The sequence below is a fragment of the Fistularia commersonii genome, chromosome 3, assembly GCF_037954325.1.
Source record: "Fistularia commersonii isolate RoL2024-O1a breed Wild chromosome 3, RoL_Fcom_v1.0, whole genome shotgun sequence".
NCBI lineage: Eukaryota > Metazoa > Chordata > Actinopteri > Syngnathiformes > Fistulariidae > Fistularia > Fistularia commersonii.
In genome coordinates, this window is record NC_141286.1 from 11,339,592 (window position 1) to 11,358,044 (window position 18,453).

The 18,453-nt window shown below is 50.4% G+C and overlaps 1 protein-coding gene across 3 annotated transcripts; it reads right to left on the bottom strand.

The window, feature by feature from the left end:
- Positions 1-9,277: 9,277 nt before the first annotated feature.
- Positions 9,278-17,656, bottom strand: dlc (deltaC). Of its 3 annotated transcripts, XM_086177754.1 has the most exons (11): positions 17,592-17,656; positions 15,890-16,018; positions 15,325-15,564; positions 15,185-15,245; positions 14,758-15,015; positions 13,996-14,187; positions 13,511-13,680; positions 13,209-13,425; positions 10,372-11,113; positions 10,115-10,226; positions 9,278-9,944 (listed from the first exon to the last, which is right to left on the bottom strand). In XM_086177754.1, exons 2-11 carry the CDS (start codon positions 15,941-15,943, stop codon positions 9,939-9,941), a joined length of 2,052 nt encoding a protein of 683 aa, XP_086033880.1. In that variant the 5' UTR covers positions 15,944-16,018; positions 17,592-17,656; the 3' UTR covers positions 9,278-9,938. The 3 variants fall into 3 exon arrangements, with proteins under 3 accessions (XP_086033880.1, XP_086033871.1, XP_086033889.1); XM_086177745.1 differs by lacking the exon at positions 17,592-17,656 and having other exon boundaries at positions 15,890-16,052; XM_086177763.1 differs by lacking the exons at positions 13,996-14,187; positions 17,592-17,656 and having other exon boundaries at positions 15,890-16,052.
- Positions 17,657-18,453: the final 797 nt, after the last annotated feature.

Here is an 18,453-nt window from a genome sequence, read left to right on the forward strand (position 1 = left end):
GCACTGCTAACTGCCTGCACTGCTAACAGGCTACACTGCTAAGAGGCTACACTGCCAACAGGCTGCATTGCTAACAGGCGGCACTGCTAACAAGCTGCACCATTCCCTGGATGATGTTATCCGGTGTGAGGAGCACACCTCTGACCTTCACTTGACTCATTGGCCCCTGTAGCAAGTGTGTGTTGCAGAGTACCAGTGTGTGTGTGACAAGGGTCATGGCCAAGCCCCCTGCAGACTGGCCAGGTGTGCCCCTCCGCACACTGGAGACTGGTCCAGAATGTTTCCAGACGGGGCAGGAAAGTGAATTTTCAAAATAAAGGCCCGCTTTGCTCCGCAGACCTTCTCAGGTATGAAGTCAGATCCAGCCACGAGGCTCCACGACCCAACCTTTCCCAGCAGGCATGGAGCCCCGGTCAGCAGATTGAACACTCTGAGGAACTCAGTCAGAGTTCTCCATTCTCCATTCTCCATTGGGAGTAGAACATACCTTAACTGCTGAGACTGGCACAACTGATCATCCGTGTTATGAAGGAAGGTGATCCTTCATCCATCCAGTCATCTGTTCATCATTCATCTGTTCACCTTCTACACCTCTTGCCCTCTTCACGGGGGCTGGAAGGTAGAGCCAATCCCCTCTATGACTTGGGTGAGGGGTGGGGCTTAAACTGACAGTCAGCTGTCAATCGTCCAACTGTTCACCCTCTCACTCACGTCTCACAGTTTGGAGGCTTCGGTGGACCTGATAGCAGGAGAACCTGGAGAGAACCCACATGGAAAACCTAGTCCACCATTCCTTCAGAACCTCGACTTCTCTGGTAAGGAGCAACTGGATCCAAAGAGGCTGATGAAGGGGTGAAAACACATACAAACAGCTGCCTGGGAAAAGCCCCTGATTGGTGGCAGCAGATTTTTATGAGCTCCTCTTCCTCCTCTCCCTCAGTGCTCGGCCTTAGTCGCCTCAACTGTAAATAATAGTATAAAATATTATAATTGATCTTCACGAACATGGTTCTGGGAACACTTTGGGTCTATGTGTCCACATACACACACATGCATGCATGCATGGTGGATCGTTGTCCCTGATTGCTCTGCGGGTTCCAGGGAACCTGCAGAGAAACTTCAAGGGGACTTTGTTGGACATATGACCAGGCAGGTCCTTTCAGGTAAATCAATGGGATTTCTTGAAGTCCTGCAAGTACAGGCAGAACAGATGGAACCGGCAGGAGAACTAGGGCAGAAGGGTTCCACCTGTTCTACCTGTCCTGACCTCACCTTGATTGTTCTCCACACTCCTAGGTCCCATCTGGGTTCTCTCCATATTCCCCCCTGCTCAGGTTCTCCAGCTCTCCTGCCAAGGGTTGTCCATGTTCTCCTGCCTGTTTCCTCCAGGTCTCCTTCCTGGGTTCTCCCTGTGTGGTTCCTCAGTTGTATTGATCTCCGATCTGTTTCTTCTGGATATTCTGCTCGGATTAATCTATAAATGTCAGTTTTATCATCTTGCTGAGGACTCTCACTGTCTCCTCCTCTTCCTCATCACAGCTAAGAACCTATGGTGTTCCTTCTTCTTGTCCACATAAACATTCCTCCAGTGGCCTCCCGCTGACCTCCTCTGCCCCTCGTTGCAGAAAAGTAACTCCCATTATAGAAATGGGGGTTAAAGGTTATTGGGGAGTAGAAGCAGGAGGAGGAAAAAGAGGAGGAGGAGGCGGAGGAGGAAGAGGAAGAGGTGGAGGAAGAGGATAGACCTTCTTCTTTGGTCTTTCATCTTCCACCTGCTGGGAAAGAGGATCAGAATAGAAGAAGGAATAAAAACAGTGCTGGTTTTTAAATATTGGTAATTTAAAATGTAATAGTTTAATATAAGGCCTTAATTGAATGAATACTAATTAGAAGTGTAATAGCAATATAGTATTTTGCAATATATTAGTAATTCCGAAAATGAGTAAAAAAAAAAAAAATATATATATATATATATATATACATGTATAATATACATGAAGTAAAAGTATAGTAGTTAGAAATATAACAATGTGAAAAAATATATATCGTTATTGGAAAATAGGTTGGAATTAAAGATACAATTCTCAATACTATAGCAATGATTTAAATATGACAATAAAAATTTAGAAATAATTAAAAATAAATTAATAAAAATGTTCTTGTTAGAAACATAATAGTCAATTAAAATGCAGTTTTAGATAAAATTAACGAATTATATTTTCATCTTAATATGGTAATCAAAATATAATTTAGTAATAATTTTATTAAAATATAACTAAAATATAGTAATTAAAATATATGGTATGCTAAAAATATATTGATTGAAAACTTCATAAAACCATGAGAAAAATATAGCAGGTAAAAATCGTCATTAGAAATATAAACATAAGAAACAGCATAGTAATTATACAAGCGAACAAACAAGTGCAATGAATAGATGAAGACAGAAATACCAGGACCTGGACATTTCCCTGCCAAGCGCTCTCAGCCGACCATGATTGGCAGGACGATTCCCACAGGCACGTACGGGGCCGTCCTGCCTGCTGCCACCGGGGGCACCCCAGGTTCCTGAGGATGGCAGGTCCCCCAGCCAGCTGTTCCTGGGTTTCCACAGCGCCTGCCCCCCCACCACTACCACCCAAACACAAACCAACAAACGCACACACACAAACAGCGGCTACCAATCAGCTCCAAACCTGAAGTGACAGAGTGGTGGCACAGACACGGACACAAAGCCTGACTGGACCTGGTCATGGTAACATGGATGCTGCTGGGCTGGAATATGAAACACACTCTGGACTGAATGAAGTTCTCCTTAACCCAGGGAGTCTCAAAATCCTATGTGGGGCAGCAACATCTCCTGCTGCTCCTCCTCCTCTTCCGTGGAGGAAGAACAAGAGTGTGCCTTAAATCCATCTTTTCATCCACAGGAGTCCACTTACTGCACCTATAGGGTTTACTTTATATATTGTGGGTGTGTATGTGAGTGTGTGTGTGAGAGAGAAAGAGTATGTGTGTTTGTGAGTATGTGTGTATGTAGGATAGGATAGGACAAAACTTAATGAATGCCCTGGGAGAACCTTCGGGAAATGATGTATGTATGTATGTATGTATGTATGTATGTTTATTTTTAAGAATATATAATGCATATGTGTACTACATTTTTCTTTTATCTTTTTTTATTTATTCACACCTTTTTAAGGTTGTAAAATTTCTTAAAGACACCTGTGCACCCCACAATCCGTCAAAAGTGTAGCAGCCAACGTGTAAAACCAAAGAGCTGTCAAAAGACACGAGAGACAAACCTGTTGACCTTCACAAAGCTGGAAAGGGCTACAGAGCAACTGCCAAGCAGCTTAGTGAAAAAGAACAACGGTTGGAGCCATTGTCAGAAAATGCAAGAGGCCAGTGATGACTGTCAATGTGCCTTGGACGGGGGCCCCACAGTAGATCTCTTCTCGTAGGGTATCAATGATGCTAAGAAAGGTGAAGAATCAGCCCAGAACTACACGGGAGGAGCTGTTCAAAGACCTGAAGACAGCTGGGACCACCCTTTACGAGGCTATCAGTTATAGACTGAGACGGAATGGTTTAAAATCATGCACCTCATGGAAGGTTCCCCTGCTTAGGTCAGCCCATGTCAAGGCCTGTCTGAAGTTTGCAAGGGACCATCTGGATGATCCAAAGGACTCATGGGAGAAGGTTTTGTGGTCAAATTAGATCAAAATAGAACTTTTTGGTCTTAACGCCTTTAGCCGTGTTTGGGAAAAGACGAAGGATGAGTATCATCCCAATAATACCATACCTACAGTGAAGCAGGTACCATACCTACAGTGAAGCATCATGCTCTGGGGGTGTCATGCTCTGGGGGCTTGGACAACTGCACTGCATTAAGGAGAGGATGAACGGGGCCATGTATTGTAAGATATTGGGCTAAAACCTCCTTCCCTCATTCAGAGCACCCGAAATTTGGTTGTGGCTGGGTCATCTAACATGACAATGACCTGAAGCACACGGCCAAGAAAACCAAGGAGTGGCTCCATAAGAAGCATATCAAGGTTCTGGAGTGGCCCAGCCAATCTCCAAACCTAAATCCAATAGAAAATCTTAGGAGGAAGCTGAAACTGTGTGTTGCTTAGCGACAGCCCTGAAACCTGAGAGATCTAGAGAAGATCCATAGGGGGAGTAGGCGGAAATCCCTGCTGGAGTATGTGCAAACCTGGTGAAGACCTACAGGAACCGATTGACTTTTGTATTTGTTAACAAAGGCTTTTATACAAAATATTTAAATTATTTGACTAAAGGGATCAAATACTTATTTGACCCTGTAATTTACAAAAAAAGTGTGAAAAAAAATCATACAATGTGATTTCGGATTTTCTTTTTTTTTGATTCTGTCTCTCACAGTGGAAACGCCCCAACTATGAAAATTTTAGACCCCTCCATGATTTCCAAGTGGAAGAACTTGCAAAATCACAAGGGGATCAAATACTTATTGACCTGTATGTATATGTGTATATATACACATACATATATACATTCACACACAAATATACATATAACCTGTAATTCACACACACACACACACACACACACATACACACACACACACACACACACACACACACACACACACACACACACACACACACATGCATACATACATACATACATACATACATACATACATACAGTTATGGCCAAAAGTTTTGAGAATGACACTTTCACAAAGTCTGTTCCTTCAGGGTTTTTAGGTGTTTGCCAGATGTTTCTATGGTTGTATCATTCTCAAAACATGACTTTACATACATACATACATACATACATTCATGCATACATACATACATGCATACCCCCCCTCAATTGTGTTAGTAGAGGCTAAAGTAGGTCAAAGGTCAAGTTGGAGGTAAACCTGCAGTTCTCTCCTTCGTGCTGGACAAACAAAGACATGCAAAGTCCTGTTTGGCCTTTCAAAGCAGCGTAAACCCACCCACCCACACACACACACACACACACACACACACACACACACAGAGGTTCTGGAACCCGTGTGTGTGTGGGGGTGTGTGTTTACAAATAGGCTACATGAGTCAAGCCCTGCTAACAGGCTCTACATGGGTCTTGGAGATCAGTGTGCTGACCCGAGAGGGTGGTGCTTGGGGGCCTTCAGGCTCCTGGAGGTGCTGGCGACAGCTCTGGAACAGGACAGCGCTGCGCTGGGCTGAGCTCCCTGTCTGGGGATTTCCAGCCCCAATGCAGCATCAGCGTCCCCCTGGGCCTGCGACCTCGCACAAACAAGGAGGGTTCCTAACCACTCACTCTGATGAAGGTCCCAGACATGCCAGTGTTTTCAGACGATTTCACAGAAATGACCACATGAATGGCGAACGCACCACTGGCATCCGCAAAGGAAGCCCCGACCTTTGACCCACCTAACACCAGCGACCCTCCGTCGGAAATAAAAAAGATAAGATGAATTCAAGTCACAAAGACGCCGGACCCGAGAAAAATTCACCCGTGTCCTGTTTTCGGAGGAAAAGGCTCAGCGAACCGGTGACCCCTATTCCACAAAATAGAAGCCTCGTAAGACCCAAACAGGAAGCCATAAATCCAAGAGGGTCATATGAACGCAGGCGGCTACGGTTTCACAGCAAGGTACCCTTCTGTACCATCATTCAGTCACCCTCAGAAAAATGTAGGCACCTTCAGATCCATGAGCTTGAAACAAGGTGATTAGACATTTTGAAAAGCTCTGTGTGTGTGTATGTGTGTGTGTATGTGTGTGTGTGTGTGTGTGTGTGTGTGTGTGTGTTAGCAGGGGAGGGGGTGTTAGACAGGTGCTGGTTCTGTTAGACTCATCATCGCCGTGGTAATGTCCTCCTTGTTGTCACGCCAACTCCCCCAACTGACGGTGTTCTCACGAAGGGATGGGTCAAAGGTCGCCAGTTGGATGTGAGGAGGAAGGAATGAAGGTTGACAAGAAGAGGGGATGGAGATACAGACTGTCCATCCAGGCTGTGGGAACATTCCCATGGATCTTCAGAAAATCTCCAGACTTTTGATTTGAAAGTTAAACCCTCAGCTTAGCGATCTTGAAGACAGCAACATGTTCTCTAACACTGAGGTCCCGACAGGTCCAAGCGTCAAGTTGTAACGCACGGGCTATTAGAATCTCTGGCTCCACACACCTCAGAGGGTTTGAAGCTCCTGGAGCTTCAACAAACCACCAGCTCCATTTTCAGGTTTGTCCTTCCACCCACCAGACCTCCATATCTGCAGCCCCGTCACTTCCTGCCCATGCGACCCCTGACCCAGGGGTCCCAGCAGCTGAAGGGGGTCAGTGAGGGTGAGGGCCGTCCTGCTGAGCCATGTGAACCAAGTCCAGGCTGGAACCCGTGGTCTAAGGTCCCTTGGCACAGCTTGAACTCGGAGCTCCTTCTGAGAGACTGCTCCTACTTGCTGATAGCAGACTCTTGGCATCATTGGCCCTAATAAAGACAGCAGTTGAAGGGGGTAATGTAGCTGCTAGTTGCTTGTTACTATCTACAGAATGGGGCTACAGGATAGTTTAAACATGTGGCAGGAGTGGCTGCAAGGTTAACATTAGCATTAGCTTTAGCATTATCTTGGGATCTTCCTTTGGGCGTCAGTCTGAAGCTTTTTCTGGAGAACCAGAGGAACGAAGGCTTCAGGCTTCCCGCAGAGACAGCAGAAAGACTCTCCAAAATAAAAGCCCTGGGAGCCGGACCTTCCAGGCTAGGAGAGCTGGGAGGATGGAGGGTGAGATGAAAGAGTGTGAAGACACACCGAGATGAAACACACACCTGTCGTCACTCCATCACCGCCTGCGACCTTTGACCCTGCTTCCTCCTTTCCCACACACACACAGGCTCTCAATTCTCATGACAGCCAGTACATCAGTGTGTGTGTGTGTGTTCGCACATGAGAGAGAGAGAGAGAGAGAGAGAGAGAGAGAGAGAGAGAGAGAGAGAGAGAGAGAGAGAGAGAGAGAGAGAGAGAGAGAGAGGTGGAAACAGGGAAGATGAAGATGAGAGCATGAATCCTCTTCCCCTCTCATGATGAGTATTTCAGACATGGCACACACACACACGAACGCACGCACACACAAACACACACACATACACACACACACACACACACACGCCTGCTAGCAGCAAGTCCAGACATATCCCTTAACGTGGTTGACTTTCTGTCACTCAGAAAAACCTCCTTCTTCCGCCCAGATGAAACTTCCAACCAGAATTCCAAAGTATTTCAAAAAACCCAGAAACTTTATACTTGTACTTTTCAACCTCCGTTTTGCAGTACTCTGCCTTCAGTTTGGATACCAGACAGAAGACAGACCTCCAGAACAGCCCAGGATCATTTCCTGCAACATCTTCCTAACATCTTACTGCTGAGGAGAACCTCTTCCTTCTGGTCCAGGAGAACCTGCACTGGACCTCCTGAGCTGAGAGAGAAGTGAACTGGAGTTCTCCTGGAAGGAATCGGACAAAGAGCGACCGCCTGCAGGAGAAGTGAAAAGCAGCAGGAGGTTTGGAACCATGGCCAGGAGGAGGTTTGCTTAGAAGAACGTCCAGACTCCAGAGGAACTACATTCCATTATCCATGATTTAAGAACCTAAAAGTGAAAATCAACCTGAAAACATCAGCTGGTTCTAAAAGACAAGGTGGTCTTTTATAAGAAGAGAAGACGAGACGAGACAGTGTTCATTCATGAACGTCAGTGTTGTTCCTCTCCCAGGAACTCAGGCAAGAGAAGATGTAGTCTCCACACAGACAGAACCCTGTCCACCACTGGATCAGAACATGACCATCCTCTCCAGTCTCATGGACCTCTGGTCCACCAGCCCAGTGTCAGAGGACAAGATGATCTCACACAGAAGAAACAAACTCCCCTTTGGTTTCCCAGAAACATGCACACACAAACACACGTTAATCCCAACAAGGATTTTCAGTTGCAGAATGAAGACAAGCTTAAGTTCTGCCTCCTTCCTCTCCTCTTGGATCCAAGGAGATGGCCAGGACGTTAGCCTGCTGGAGCTCTGGGCTGCAGGAAAACAGGCCTCTGAGCCTGAGTGGATCTCCTGAGAGTTCTATCGGTCAGAACTGTGATGGAGCCAGGCAAATGGCTCAGACCGAGTGCATGACTAGATCTGTCATCCATCAAACCACTCACCCTCCCAATCACCCCTGGGGACAATTGAGATCTTCAATCAGTGACTGAGAACCTGGATAGAACACAAGAGGGACAACAAGCAGAGAGAACCCAGGAAGTGGTCAACTTCAATCTCTTGCCCGCTCTGTGTGTTTGTGTGTGTGTGTTAATGCAGAGCCTGAGAAGGAAAGTGAAGGCACATAAACACACACACGCACACACCTGACCGAGTGAACTGCAATGTTGCTGAAGTGATCTTCACCAGGAAACCAGTGGATGAGGTTTCAGCAGGTGAACCAGGGACCCTGGGTCACGTGACAGGAAGGTACTAGCAGGCACAGGAAGTTGTACCCCCTGCAATGGATCTCCTGCCAGACACTTGGGCGTTTTCTCTGAGGGGTGGACCTTGGAGCTTAGCCTGAATGGGTCAGCCATCAAAAGCTGTTGCCCTTTCTCACACACCTGCAGACACTTCAGTCTCCAATGTACCAATGACTGGTTTGGACTGAACCCGGAGAACCCCACACCAATACCTTCTACCAGACCAGGGAACCAACCACGCAAGCAGCTGTTTGACCTTTGACCCCAAACCCCTGCCATCCTCCAGCTGAGACCTACTGTCCGCAGTGGCTGCGGTAAGCCCAGAACCTTCCAGGCATCCATCAGGAGCAGACATGAGGTCAGGGATGCTTTGAGATTTATTTATGTAAAAATATAGGTGTTCTGACAGGCACTAGGCTCAGGGATGTAGACGTATATACAATTCTCTGGGTATAAATACAGGCGTCTGTACAAATTAAATAGGAGCAGATATTTACAGATTGCATCACTTCCTTAAATTAACAGCTTTTTGGTTTCAGACGGTAGAAAAATAGAAAAGGCATACAGAGGTTTCTAGAGATGTCCATCACAGCTCTTTGGAGTCCTTCACTAGAGAAGCTTGGGTGTGGACAGCTGGGGAGAAGGTTTCCCGCCGGAGAGCAGAGCCCCTGGACACTGAGCTGAGGACGCAGGTAGTGCAGCAGGAAACCCGGCCATTATTTGCAAAAAAGCACGGAACAACAAACAATTGCCAGTCAGAAGACAAAGTTCACAGGATTTCTTTTGGAATGTGATTGGACGATGTGACAGAGTGGAAACCTTCTGCAGCTTGTCCCCCCTTTGTCACGTTTCTCTACAGAGAAGAGGCACTTCAGGGTGTCCAGGATCAGACCATGATTGCATGGCGGGGCCGCGACTGTCCCCCACCGACGCTGAAGTGAAAGTGACGGTTAGATAAAAATGCGCCCAGAGGCCGTATGGATCCAGACAAGTCCAGGCAGGAGCTCAAACTCCACAAAGGACACGGCGGCCTTTTATTGTGAAAGCGTATAGGAAACGAGGGGTGGAGGTTAAGGGGCCAGTCGTCACCGGCCAGCCAACAGTTCCAGCTCCAACACCGTCTCATTTGCTCCAGGTCCACAAGAAGGAGATTAAATTCAGGCAACAGACAAAAAATTATATTAAGATTTAAAGTATAGAGTTGAATAGTGCAAATGATGCAGGACATTCAGCTTCCTCGCTCTTCTTCCTCTGCTGCTCACTTTCATCTTCGAATCCCAGCCCCATGGGTCTGGGTGCCATTCCCCTGTTCTCCTTGTTGAGCAGCAGTAATAAATATTAAATATAAGTAAATCCTCTGGGTTAAACTGTCCGGGACAGGAAGTCTCACAGGCTTTTGGAGTAAAAATTCCATCTGCCAACATCTGAAAGCGGGAGGCTATACCTGTAGAACCACACGGAGAGACAGCGGTGAGTCATCAGCATGCAAGTAGAATGTCACAGCTCAAATTTTTAAATACAGCTATTATTGGTTCAAATCAGAATCCCGGGGAACATTGTTCTAAAGAGGCCGGGTCTACGGAGGGAGAAGTCAACGTGGAAGCCAATTCTGACCTCGGTGGCAAACACACACTGCTCAATCTGCTCTGGGATGATGTACACCGGATACAAGCTGTCCTTGGCAAAACTGAGAGGAGGCTCTATTTTGGACGAATCACAGTTCTTTCTGTTGCAGAAAGACAGACAGACAGGGAAGGAAGGAGGTTAGGAGATTTAGCAGAGTTCAGCAGTGTTGGACTAGAAATGTCAGACAGCAGAAGGCCATCACTGAGAAGGCTGAAAGTGAAAACAGAAGTGTGTCAGCTCCTTACACATCAAACTTCTTGTCCCGCTGCTGCTCCTCCTTGACCAGGTTGCAGTCTGCCATTTTGTTTTTAAACATAGCAGTGTTGTCGCTGCCCTTCTGGTCCAGTGCTGCGTCCTTATTGGATACTTTCAGCCGCCCTCCCGGAAGGAGGAAAATTTCTTTTTCCCGCAGGCTGCCAAAGGGTGCCCCTGGTAAGCCCCCGTTGTTCGGTCCGCACCCGCCGATGACGCCGTTGCGGTTGTTGACTGCCTCCAAGTCGTTCTTCACTGACGTGGAAATGGCTGTCAGCTCTCTGCTACGGCGAAGCTGCCGCAGGATGAAAGTGGTGGCGCACACCAACAGTGTCAGCGTCACCAGCCCGAAGGTGAAGGCCGTGGCCAGAGCGGCAGGGAGGCCGTGGTTCTCAGAGATGACCACCGGTGGCAAGGTGGACTTGACTGCGTACTCGCACCGTGTGCCCATGAAGCCCACAGGACAGCGGCAGACAGGGCCTGTAAAGTGGGTGTAGCATGTGCCGCCATTGTCGCAGGGGAAGAGGTCACACGGGCCAGAGCGCACTGAGCAGTCCTTCCCAGTGAAGCCCAGCGTGCACGTGCAGGAGAAGTCATTGATGCTGTCCACGCAGGTGCCAGCGTTGCGGCAGGGGTTGCTGCCGCAGTCGTCGACGTTGATCTCGCAGCGAGCACCGATGAAGCCAAGCTGGCAGCGACACGCCATGCGATGGCCAAGGTCCACGCACTGACCACCTGCGGTGGACACAGCGGGACATTAGTGCCAATGTGAAAACAAAACCTGTGAGAAAAAGATCAGCTGTCCAACACAGAACCAGTGAGTCCCTCCTTCTCCGGTCAGAGGGACTGATCCCCAGAGAACAATTTCATGACCTGAGTTAGATGTTCTGTTTGTGGCTACGGACCTCAGGGGTGTCAGAACAGAGGCTGTACCAGGTACGGGTACAAAGAAGAGTAAAGTCCTGTAGCAACTTGTTGCTCAAGCAGCAGAGCCACTAGAGTCTCTCTGGAACCTCTCCATATTTGGCCATCCTCTGCTAAGATGTGTTGCAACACAGGGGAAGGGAGGGTCTCTAGGCCATTGGATTAATTGAATGAGTGCAGATGGGAGATTACAGGGCTCCTAATGAGGAGCTAAAGGAGAACCTTCAAGGTTCCTGGAGACGCTCCATGATAATACAGGGCTTTGGAGGACCCAGAGATGCTGTCTCCACCCGACTGCTCCCCATCTGCCGAGGCGCCTGCTGCCCCACCAGGACAATGCCAGTCCCAGCAAGCTGACTGCCTACCCAAGCCTTCACCTGGCAGCAGAGCTTGGTCTCCAAGAACTGTCCAGCACCCAATCAAAGAGTGTTAAACCAGGGATGTAAAACTCAAATACACAGTGGGCCAAAATTCAAAACTGGGACGAAGTCGCAGGCCAACATTGATATTCATTGAAAAAAAATCCTCCAGATATAACAATGAACCTTTTCATATGGACCCTAACAAGTTTTGCTTAAAAATTAAATATGGAATAAGTGTAGCTTGATACTATACAATATATAACTTAATATTGCACACATGCAAAATCCTATTTTCTGCCTAAGTACCAGGGTGCCAGTATTAGTATAAGGTCGCTATGACTTCTGTCAACAGAGGAGAGGACGTTTATGGGTCCTGTTGTGATTTTCGTGCCAAAACACTAGCAGAAAATTCTGGGATTCGTAGAATTAGCGGTACATGCACTGTAGACTATACCGGCGGGCCAGCTCTAATAGTCATTTGGTATGGCTTTGCGGGCCAAATATAATTACAGTGCGGGCCAAATTTGGCTTGTGGGCCAGAGTTTGACACCTATGTGTTAAACCCTCAGTGTGTCTGCTATAGAATGGCACACGCCGGTCCGGGCTCTACGTCTAGGCAGGGAACCGAAAGAAAAAATTACGAAATGTAATCTGGCAGCCCAGAGGTGCAGCTGCAATCTGTCTGCCAGAGATGGCCTAGAACGTTAAGAGTTCACCTGGAACGTGGCCCACTGATCTGCGGTCAGAATGTTTACCCGTCACAGAGCTTGGAGAGGGAGCAAAGCTGAGAACCTTTCTGAAAGAGAACACTATTTGAAGACTTTCAGGGCCTGTGAGTGTTCCTCAGAGAACACGGTTTATAGCAAGAACCCATTAACAAAGGCCATGATCTTAGAACTCTGAATGAACAAATTTCAATACTCTTTTAAGTGGCCCAGTTTAATTTGAAATTCAAATTTTTAAAAATTTGTCTGAAAGGATTCCTCCTGTAGCTTCAATCCTACAAGTTCCATCTCAGACAGGTTCTTGCCTCGACCCGGAGGTCTATAACCATACATTTACTGCAGGTTCAGAAGAAAGGTCCTGCAGCTTTTTTCCATCTAAACCCAATAGATGCATCCAGACGACCATGGGTGGATGGGGCAGTTGGAGAAGCCCATAAATCAGCAGCCCAGGGCCAAACGGTAAGCTGAGGACCTGCATTTTTGCAGTCTGATGTCACACTTTCACTCTGACTGGCAGTGGAGCAGGGGAGCAGGTGAACCTGCTGGGGACAGATTAATGATTAGACCATCCAAGAAAGAAGCTCCTCCTCAGAGTAGGCAGGCCTTCTGGTTTGCTCTCTGACCGGCATTGTACTACCGGGAGAAGAATGAAGACGGCGAGCAGGCGGAAATCACCGGGACCTTTCCTGAAGAGGCCGGGGCCAGGACTAAAACCGGCCTCCTGTTAGAAGGTTCTAGCTGCTTCCAATCATCTGACCTTCAGCTGGGGAACCTCATTGAAAGCTAAGAGGTGCCCACTCGGGCAAAGGGTTCTCATACCGTTAGCGCAGGGGTTGGAGCTGCATCTGCTCTTGGTCTTCTCGCAGTTGGAGCCGGTGAAACCGGGGGGGCAGCGGCAGCTGTAGCCCCCGCCCTCGTCATCCGTGCACGTTCCCCCATTGAAGCAGGGTCCGTCTGCGCAAGTCATAGCACTGATCTCGCAGGTCTTGCCCCTGAACCCCTGAGGGCACACACATGTGTACTCGTTCACCAGGTCCTGTTGGGGAGGGGGGGGGTTAGAAGGTTCTCCGAAGTTTCCAGAGGTGAATCCAAAATGTCTGCGGGTGGGAGCGTGGACTGACCTTGCAGCTGCCCCCGTTCTTACAGGGGTTGCTGTTGCACTCGTTGGTCTCCAGTTCGCAGTTGTTGCCAGAGAAGCCGGGCCTGCAGGTGCAGGTGTAGCTGCCCTGGCCTGTGTTGGTGCAAGTGGCCTCATTCTGGCAGGGCTTGTGGTTGGTGCAGTAGTTGAGATCTGCATCGGTCAGACAAGAGGAAGGTAGTAAGGACCTTCTTGGGAGGAGAGAGGAGGTCCAGGATCTTCAACCGGTCGGACACTTCTTTTCGGGGACAGCTTACGGCTCCTTAGAATGTCCTGCTAGTGGACCCTGCAGAGCCATGGAGGGACAGATCGTGTTCCTTGATCTGAACCCTCAAGAACCTTCTAAGGAGCCTTCGAGGTCGAGTGGAGTGTTAAATCACACGCAGCGGCGGGAGACCAGAAAACAGGGACAGGGGAGCAGAAGGGGTGGAGCTTAGAGGAACTCCTGCACACCGAGGTCCAACCCACCTTGGTCACAGTAGAGCCCCCCCCAGCCCTCCTTGCAGTCACACTGCCAGGGCTGCTGGCAGGTCCCGTGCAGGCAGCCAGGGTGGCGGGCGCACTGGTCGCAGCGCTCGCCCTGCCAGCCCTGCCGGCACACGCACTCGCCCGGGGACTCGCAGAAGCCGTGGGCCGAACTGCAGCCCGGAGTGCAGATGGCTGGTGGGAGGAAGGGGGGGAGGGGGGAGAGACACTGTGAGAGCGTGAACCACTAAGCCACACCTACCTCCCTTCTCCGGGCCTCACACACACACACACACACACACACACACACACACACACACACACACACACACACACACACACACACACACACCACCGGGTGCTTGTTAGCGGCAGCTGGCTCGCACAACAAAAGCAACACATGCCGTTTCTTTTCACGCAAGGCAGCGCACATTAGGCCGCAGCGCGTGTCCCCATCGGGAGGGTAAAACAAAAGGAACAGACTCCGGAGCCAAAACACACACACACACACACACACACACACACACACACACACACACACACACACACACACACACACACACACACACACACACAGAGGACAGAAGCTGATGACGGCGTTTACAACTGCTTGACTTAACAATCTGAAGGCCACTGGACAAAAACATGAAGTGCTAAGGGTCCCACCCCCCAACACGCACACATAAACACACACACACACACCCATGCACTCATGAGAAACGGTAGCGTAAGATGGAGGCGTGCCTGTGTGAGAGGTGGACTTACGGTCAGCACAGTATTCGCCATCCCATCCCTCCAGGCAGCGGCGGTTGCCATGACGATCGCAGGTGTAGTGGCCGAAGGTATCATTGCGCGGGCGACAGTAGGCAGCACAAGTGTCGCCATGGTAGTGCTCGTTACAGACCACGTGGTACGAGTAGCGCAGCTCGCTCTGGTTCCCGAAGTGGACGTCCTGAGACCAGCCCTCAGCCACAGACAGTCGTCGGCGGGTCGCTAGACGGCTGATCAGGTTGTTCTGGTTCTCTGCAAGAAGAGGAAGAGATCATTGAGAATGACATTAAATCCTGAGTATTGCTCATTGCAGTTCAATGGCCTTTGGAGTTCCTCAGAGCTCCACCGCAGACCTTCTCTTCTGCACTCCCTCCTCCCATGGGGAGGCGGGAACCGTCGCCCCCTGGCTGCAGCGGCTCACCTGTGGACTCCAGACCTGATGACTCTGCGTTCCAGGCCTCTATGATCAGGGAGAAGGTGCCCTAGGGGGAGGGGGGGGGGGGTCAGTCAGCCGTTCCGAGTCAGAAGTGGGGCATTCCGGGACCTTCGCGCGTCGCTCACCTGCCACTTGAAGTGGAATGGGACCCGGATGGGGGGGCTCCGGGACACCGAGCCGGAATCGGTGCCGAAGATCTCGGAGAGCGCGGTCCCGTACGTGCAAGGCGGCTCCGGGTCGATGACATCTTGCGAGTGTTTGAGGCACAAACGGAAGAAGATCTGGCAGCCGCTCTGGCGGCGGCATACACCGCGCTGGCTGTTGAAAGAGTTCACCTTCAGCTCGAACACGCCGGAGCACAGCGCCTGGGGGCGGGGGGGGGGAGTTAGCACAGCGGACGGAGAGCGCGCGTGCGCTGACGTGCACGAACACACACGCCGCGAGAAACGACCTCAACCTTTTCTGCGGGAAAACCTCGCGAGAAAATAGGCTCTCCGCTCGCGGTACGCGCGCGTCCTCTGTACCAGGAGGCGCATAAATACGCAAGACCCGGGCGCGTCCACGACAGGGGGCCTGACGAGGAGCAGGAGAACCAGGAGGAACAGGGGAACCAAGAAGAACCGAGGCTGAGCAGGAGAACCGAAAAAAAACTCAGGAGGACCCAAGAGGACTCAGCGGACCGGGACTCACCGTGCGCGCGGCCGCCAGCAGTAGCAGAAGGCGCGGCAGCAGGAGGCGCACCATGGCGGGGCAAGGTCTGGTCACCGAGAAGACCCCCGTCTGACGTCAGAGGACGCGGGTTCGAGCGCCGGCGGCGGGCTAAGTGGAGGAGGAGGATAGCACAGCTCTACTGCACAGCTCAACTCAAGACTGCAAATGCCGAGGTTCCACCTCCAATTTATAGGAGGGAAGGGAAGAGGAGGGGAGGGGATGGGTTGGTATGGGATGGGGAGGGAGGAGGTCCTGAGCTGCAGGGGCCCAATCCACCTGAGGGGGGGGCTGGCGCGCCCGGACAAATGTTTTCCGTGGCACGCGCCGACGCAGAATCGGTGTGTTCTGGACCGGCGCGGGAAATTTCCCGTCCCATCTGAGGACCCCCGTACATACATATATATAAACACACACATACTCACACATACACATAAACACACACACACACGCATATATACGGTAGTATACACACACAGGCGGATGTTTGCTTTCTGTTCGCTTTCCGAGAAACACTTGTGTGGATGAGGTCAGACGCGTAAAGAAACTACCGGGGGGGTTCACCAACGGGGGTAATTACCGCGGGGCAGGCAATTGAGCAAACTGCCGGCGCAACAGAAGTGGACAATATCGCCTTTTACAGCCCCCCATATCCAGCCCTGGGAAAGACAGGCGCACGCATACGCACGCCCTCGTGCCGAAAACTAAGGCGATTTCAAATTAAAGGCATATTTTGGGCGTTGTGACGTTTAAAGCAATCAGAGGAGCGCTTTGACGGCCTCACGTGGATCAACGCGCACGCGCTCACATTTTCGGGTCTAACGTTTCAGCGTCCGCGAAGGGATCGAACCCTACGCTCGATCATGCTTATGATGTAAATACAAATATTGACTGTCAAAGCAGACCGGCGGGCTAAAGCCCCGACCGGAACCGGAAGTACGCGGTAGGCGTGTGGCGTGGAGCCGCGTTAAAAAGGAGCGCGTGATATAGGCGTGTGCGTATGTGTCCCTCCTCCATTGTGTATGTGTGTGTCTGTATATCTATCGATCGATAAATAAGCATCAGTCTCTGGTATTGATTTCCTGGTTCTGCGAATGTGAGCTGGGTGTCTGTCGCGAACACGCCCCTCACGGCGACGCACTGTGCATGCGTGTGTGGCCTCAACTCACCTCTGTGTGCACAACTCTCCTCTTATTGTTATTATTAATGAGGGCAGCGCGTGCCTCCCCCCCTTACGACCTGTTATAGGGCACCCTTCATCGGGCCCGCCACTCAAGCACGCACGCACGTCTGCCATTGTGTTGGTGTTTGTGTGCGTCGCGCCTGTCAGACGATCGCATGATATCAATATGATGTAAACAGAGGGGGGGCCATGACGTCTCACAACAACAGCAGAGAATGACAGACAGGGTGGGAACGGAGCCCGAAAATCGCAAGAACTCGCTTTGAAAATTCGCAGAGGTGATCGATAAGGTGATCGCTTATGGCTTTGCGATGAGTCCCCCCTTAAAGGTCACAAGAAAATCAATAAGTGATCCACATGTTGAAGGCTGATCCCAACCGTGCGTGGTGCAAGCGGAAGCATAGTTATAGAACCCGGTCAAAGTAAAGCGTTCTCTGATCCACGCCAATCATCCGGTGGCGTGCGCGTGCGCGCGGACACCGGTTCGACACAAACGCTCACCTTCGTCCTTCCGCTGAGATTTTCACAATAAACCGCATCTTTCGGTGAGCGAGGCTGTGAGCGTATAACTGGTCACCTGCGCAAGGGTCTGCGCGTGCTCGGTCTCGTGCCATCTGCTCATCGATCTGCGCCAAACGCGCAGGTGTGTGTGTTTGTTCTCCCAGTGTCCAGACGCGGTGGAGCAGTGCGCCCCCCCCCCAAGGATTACTCCAGTACTCCGTCACGCTGCCCCCCCCCCCCCGTTTGTTCCGACACTTGACCAAACGGCGGCACGAGCTTTTGTCAAGGTGCGAGAGCCGCGTGCCGGGGGGCTGGTGACGCGACGCTTGGGAACCCGCAGCGAGTGTGAGATCGGCGAGGCGTCGGGAGTGACACCTGCGCACACGCGCGGACGGACACAGGAGGCCCGAAACAAACGGCTGCGAATCAAAGGGGCCGGGGAGGGAGATGAAAGGCTCGCGTGCCTCTGCAGAGCCAGTAACTCAGACCCCAGGCCCCGCCCCCTCCTGTCTGTACTTAACGGAGGAGGACGAACAGAAGAACATCTAGGAGGTGTGAAGTAACACATGGGTGTATAAATGTGCATGAGTAGAAATACAACCAAGTTGCAGTACTCAGTACAGCAGTATTTCAGTGCTGGAATTCATGCAAGTACAAAATATAGAAGTAATAAAACCAAACAAACCCTTGGGCCAAAGTCGGAGAACCATCTTGGCACATTTGGGTCCAAACGGGAAGCCGCAGTCCCACATCCTATCTTAGATGCACACCTCCATGAATCCGGGTGTGTGTGGGGGGGGTCTGGTCTAGCTCAGGGGTCAGAGGCTTCAGGCCTGGAATATTTTGGCATGAAACAAATGTA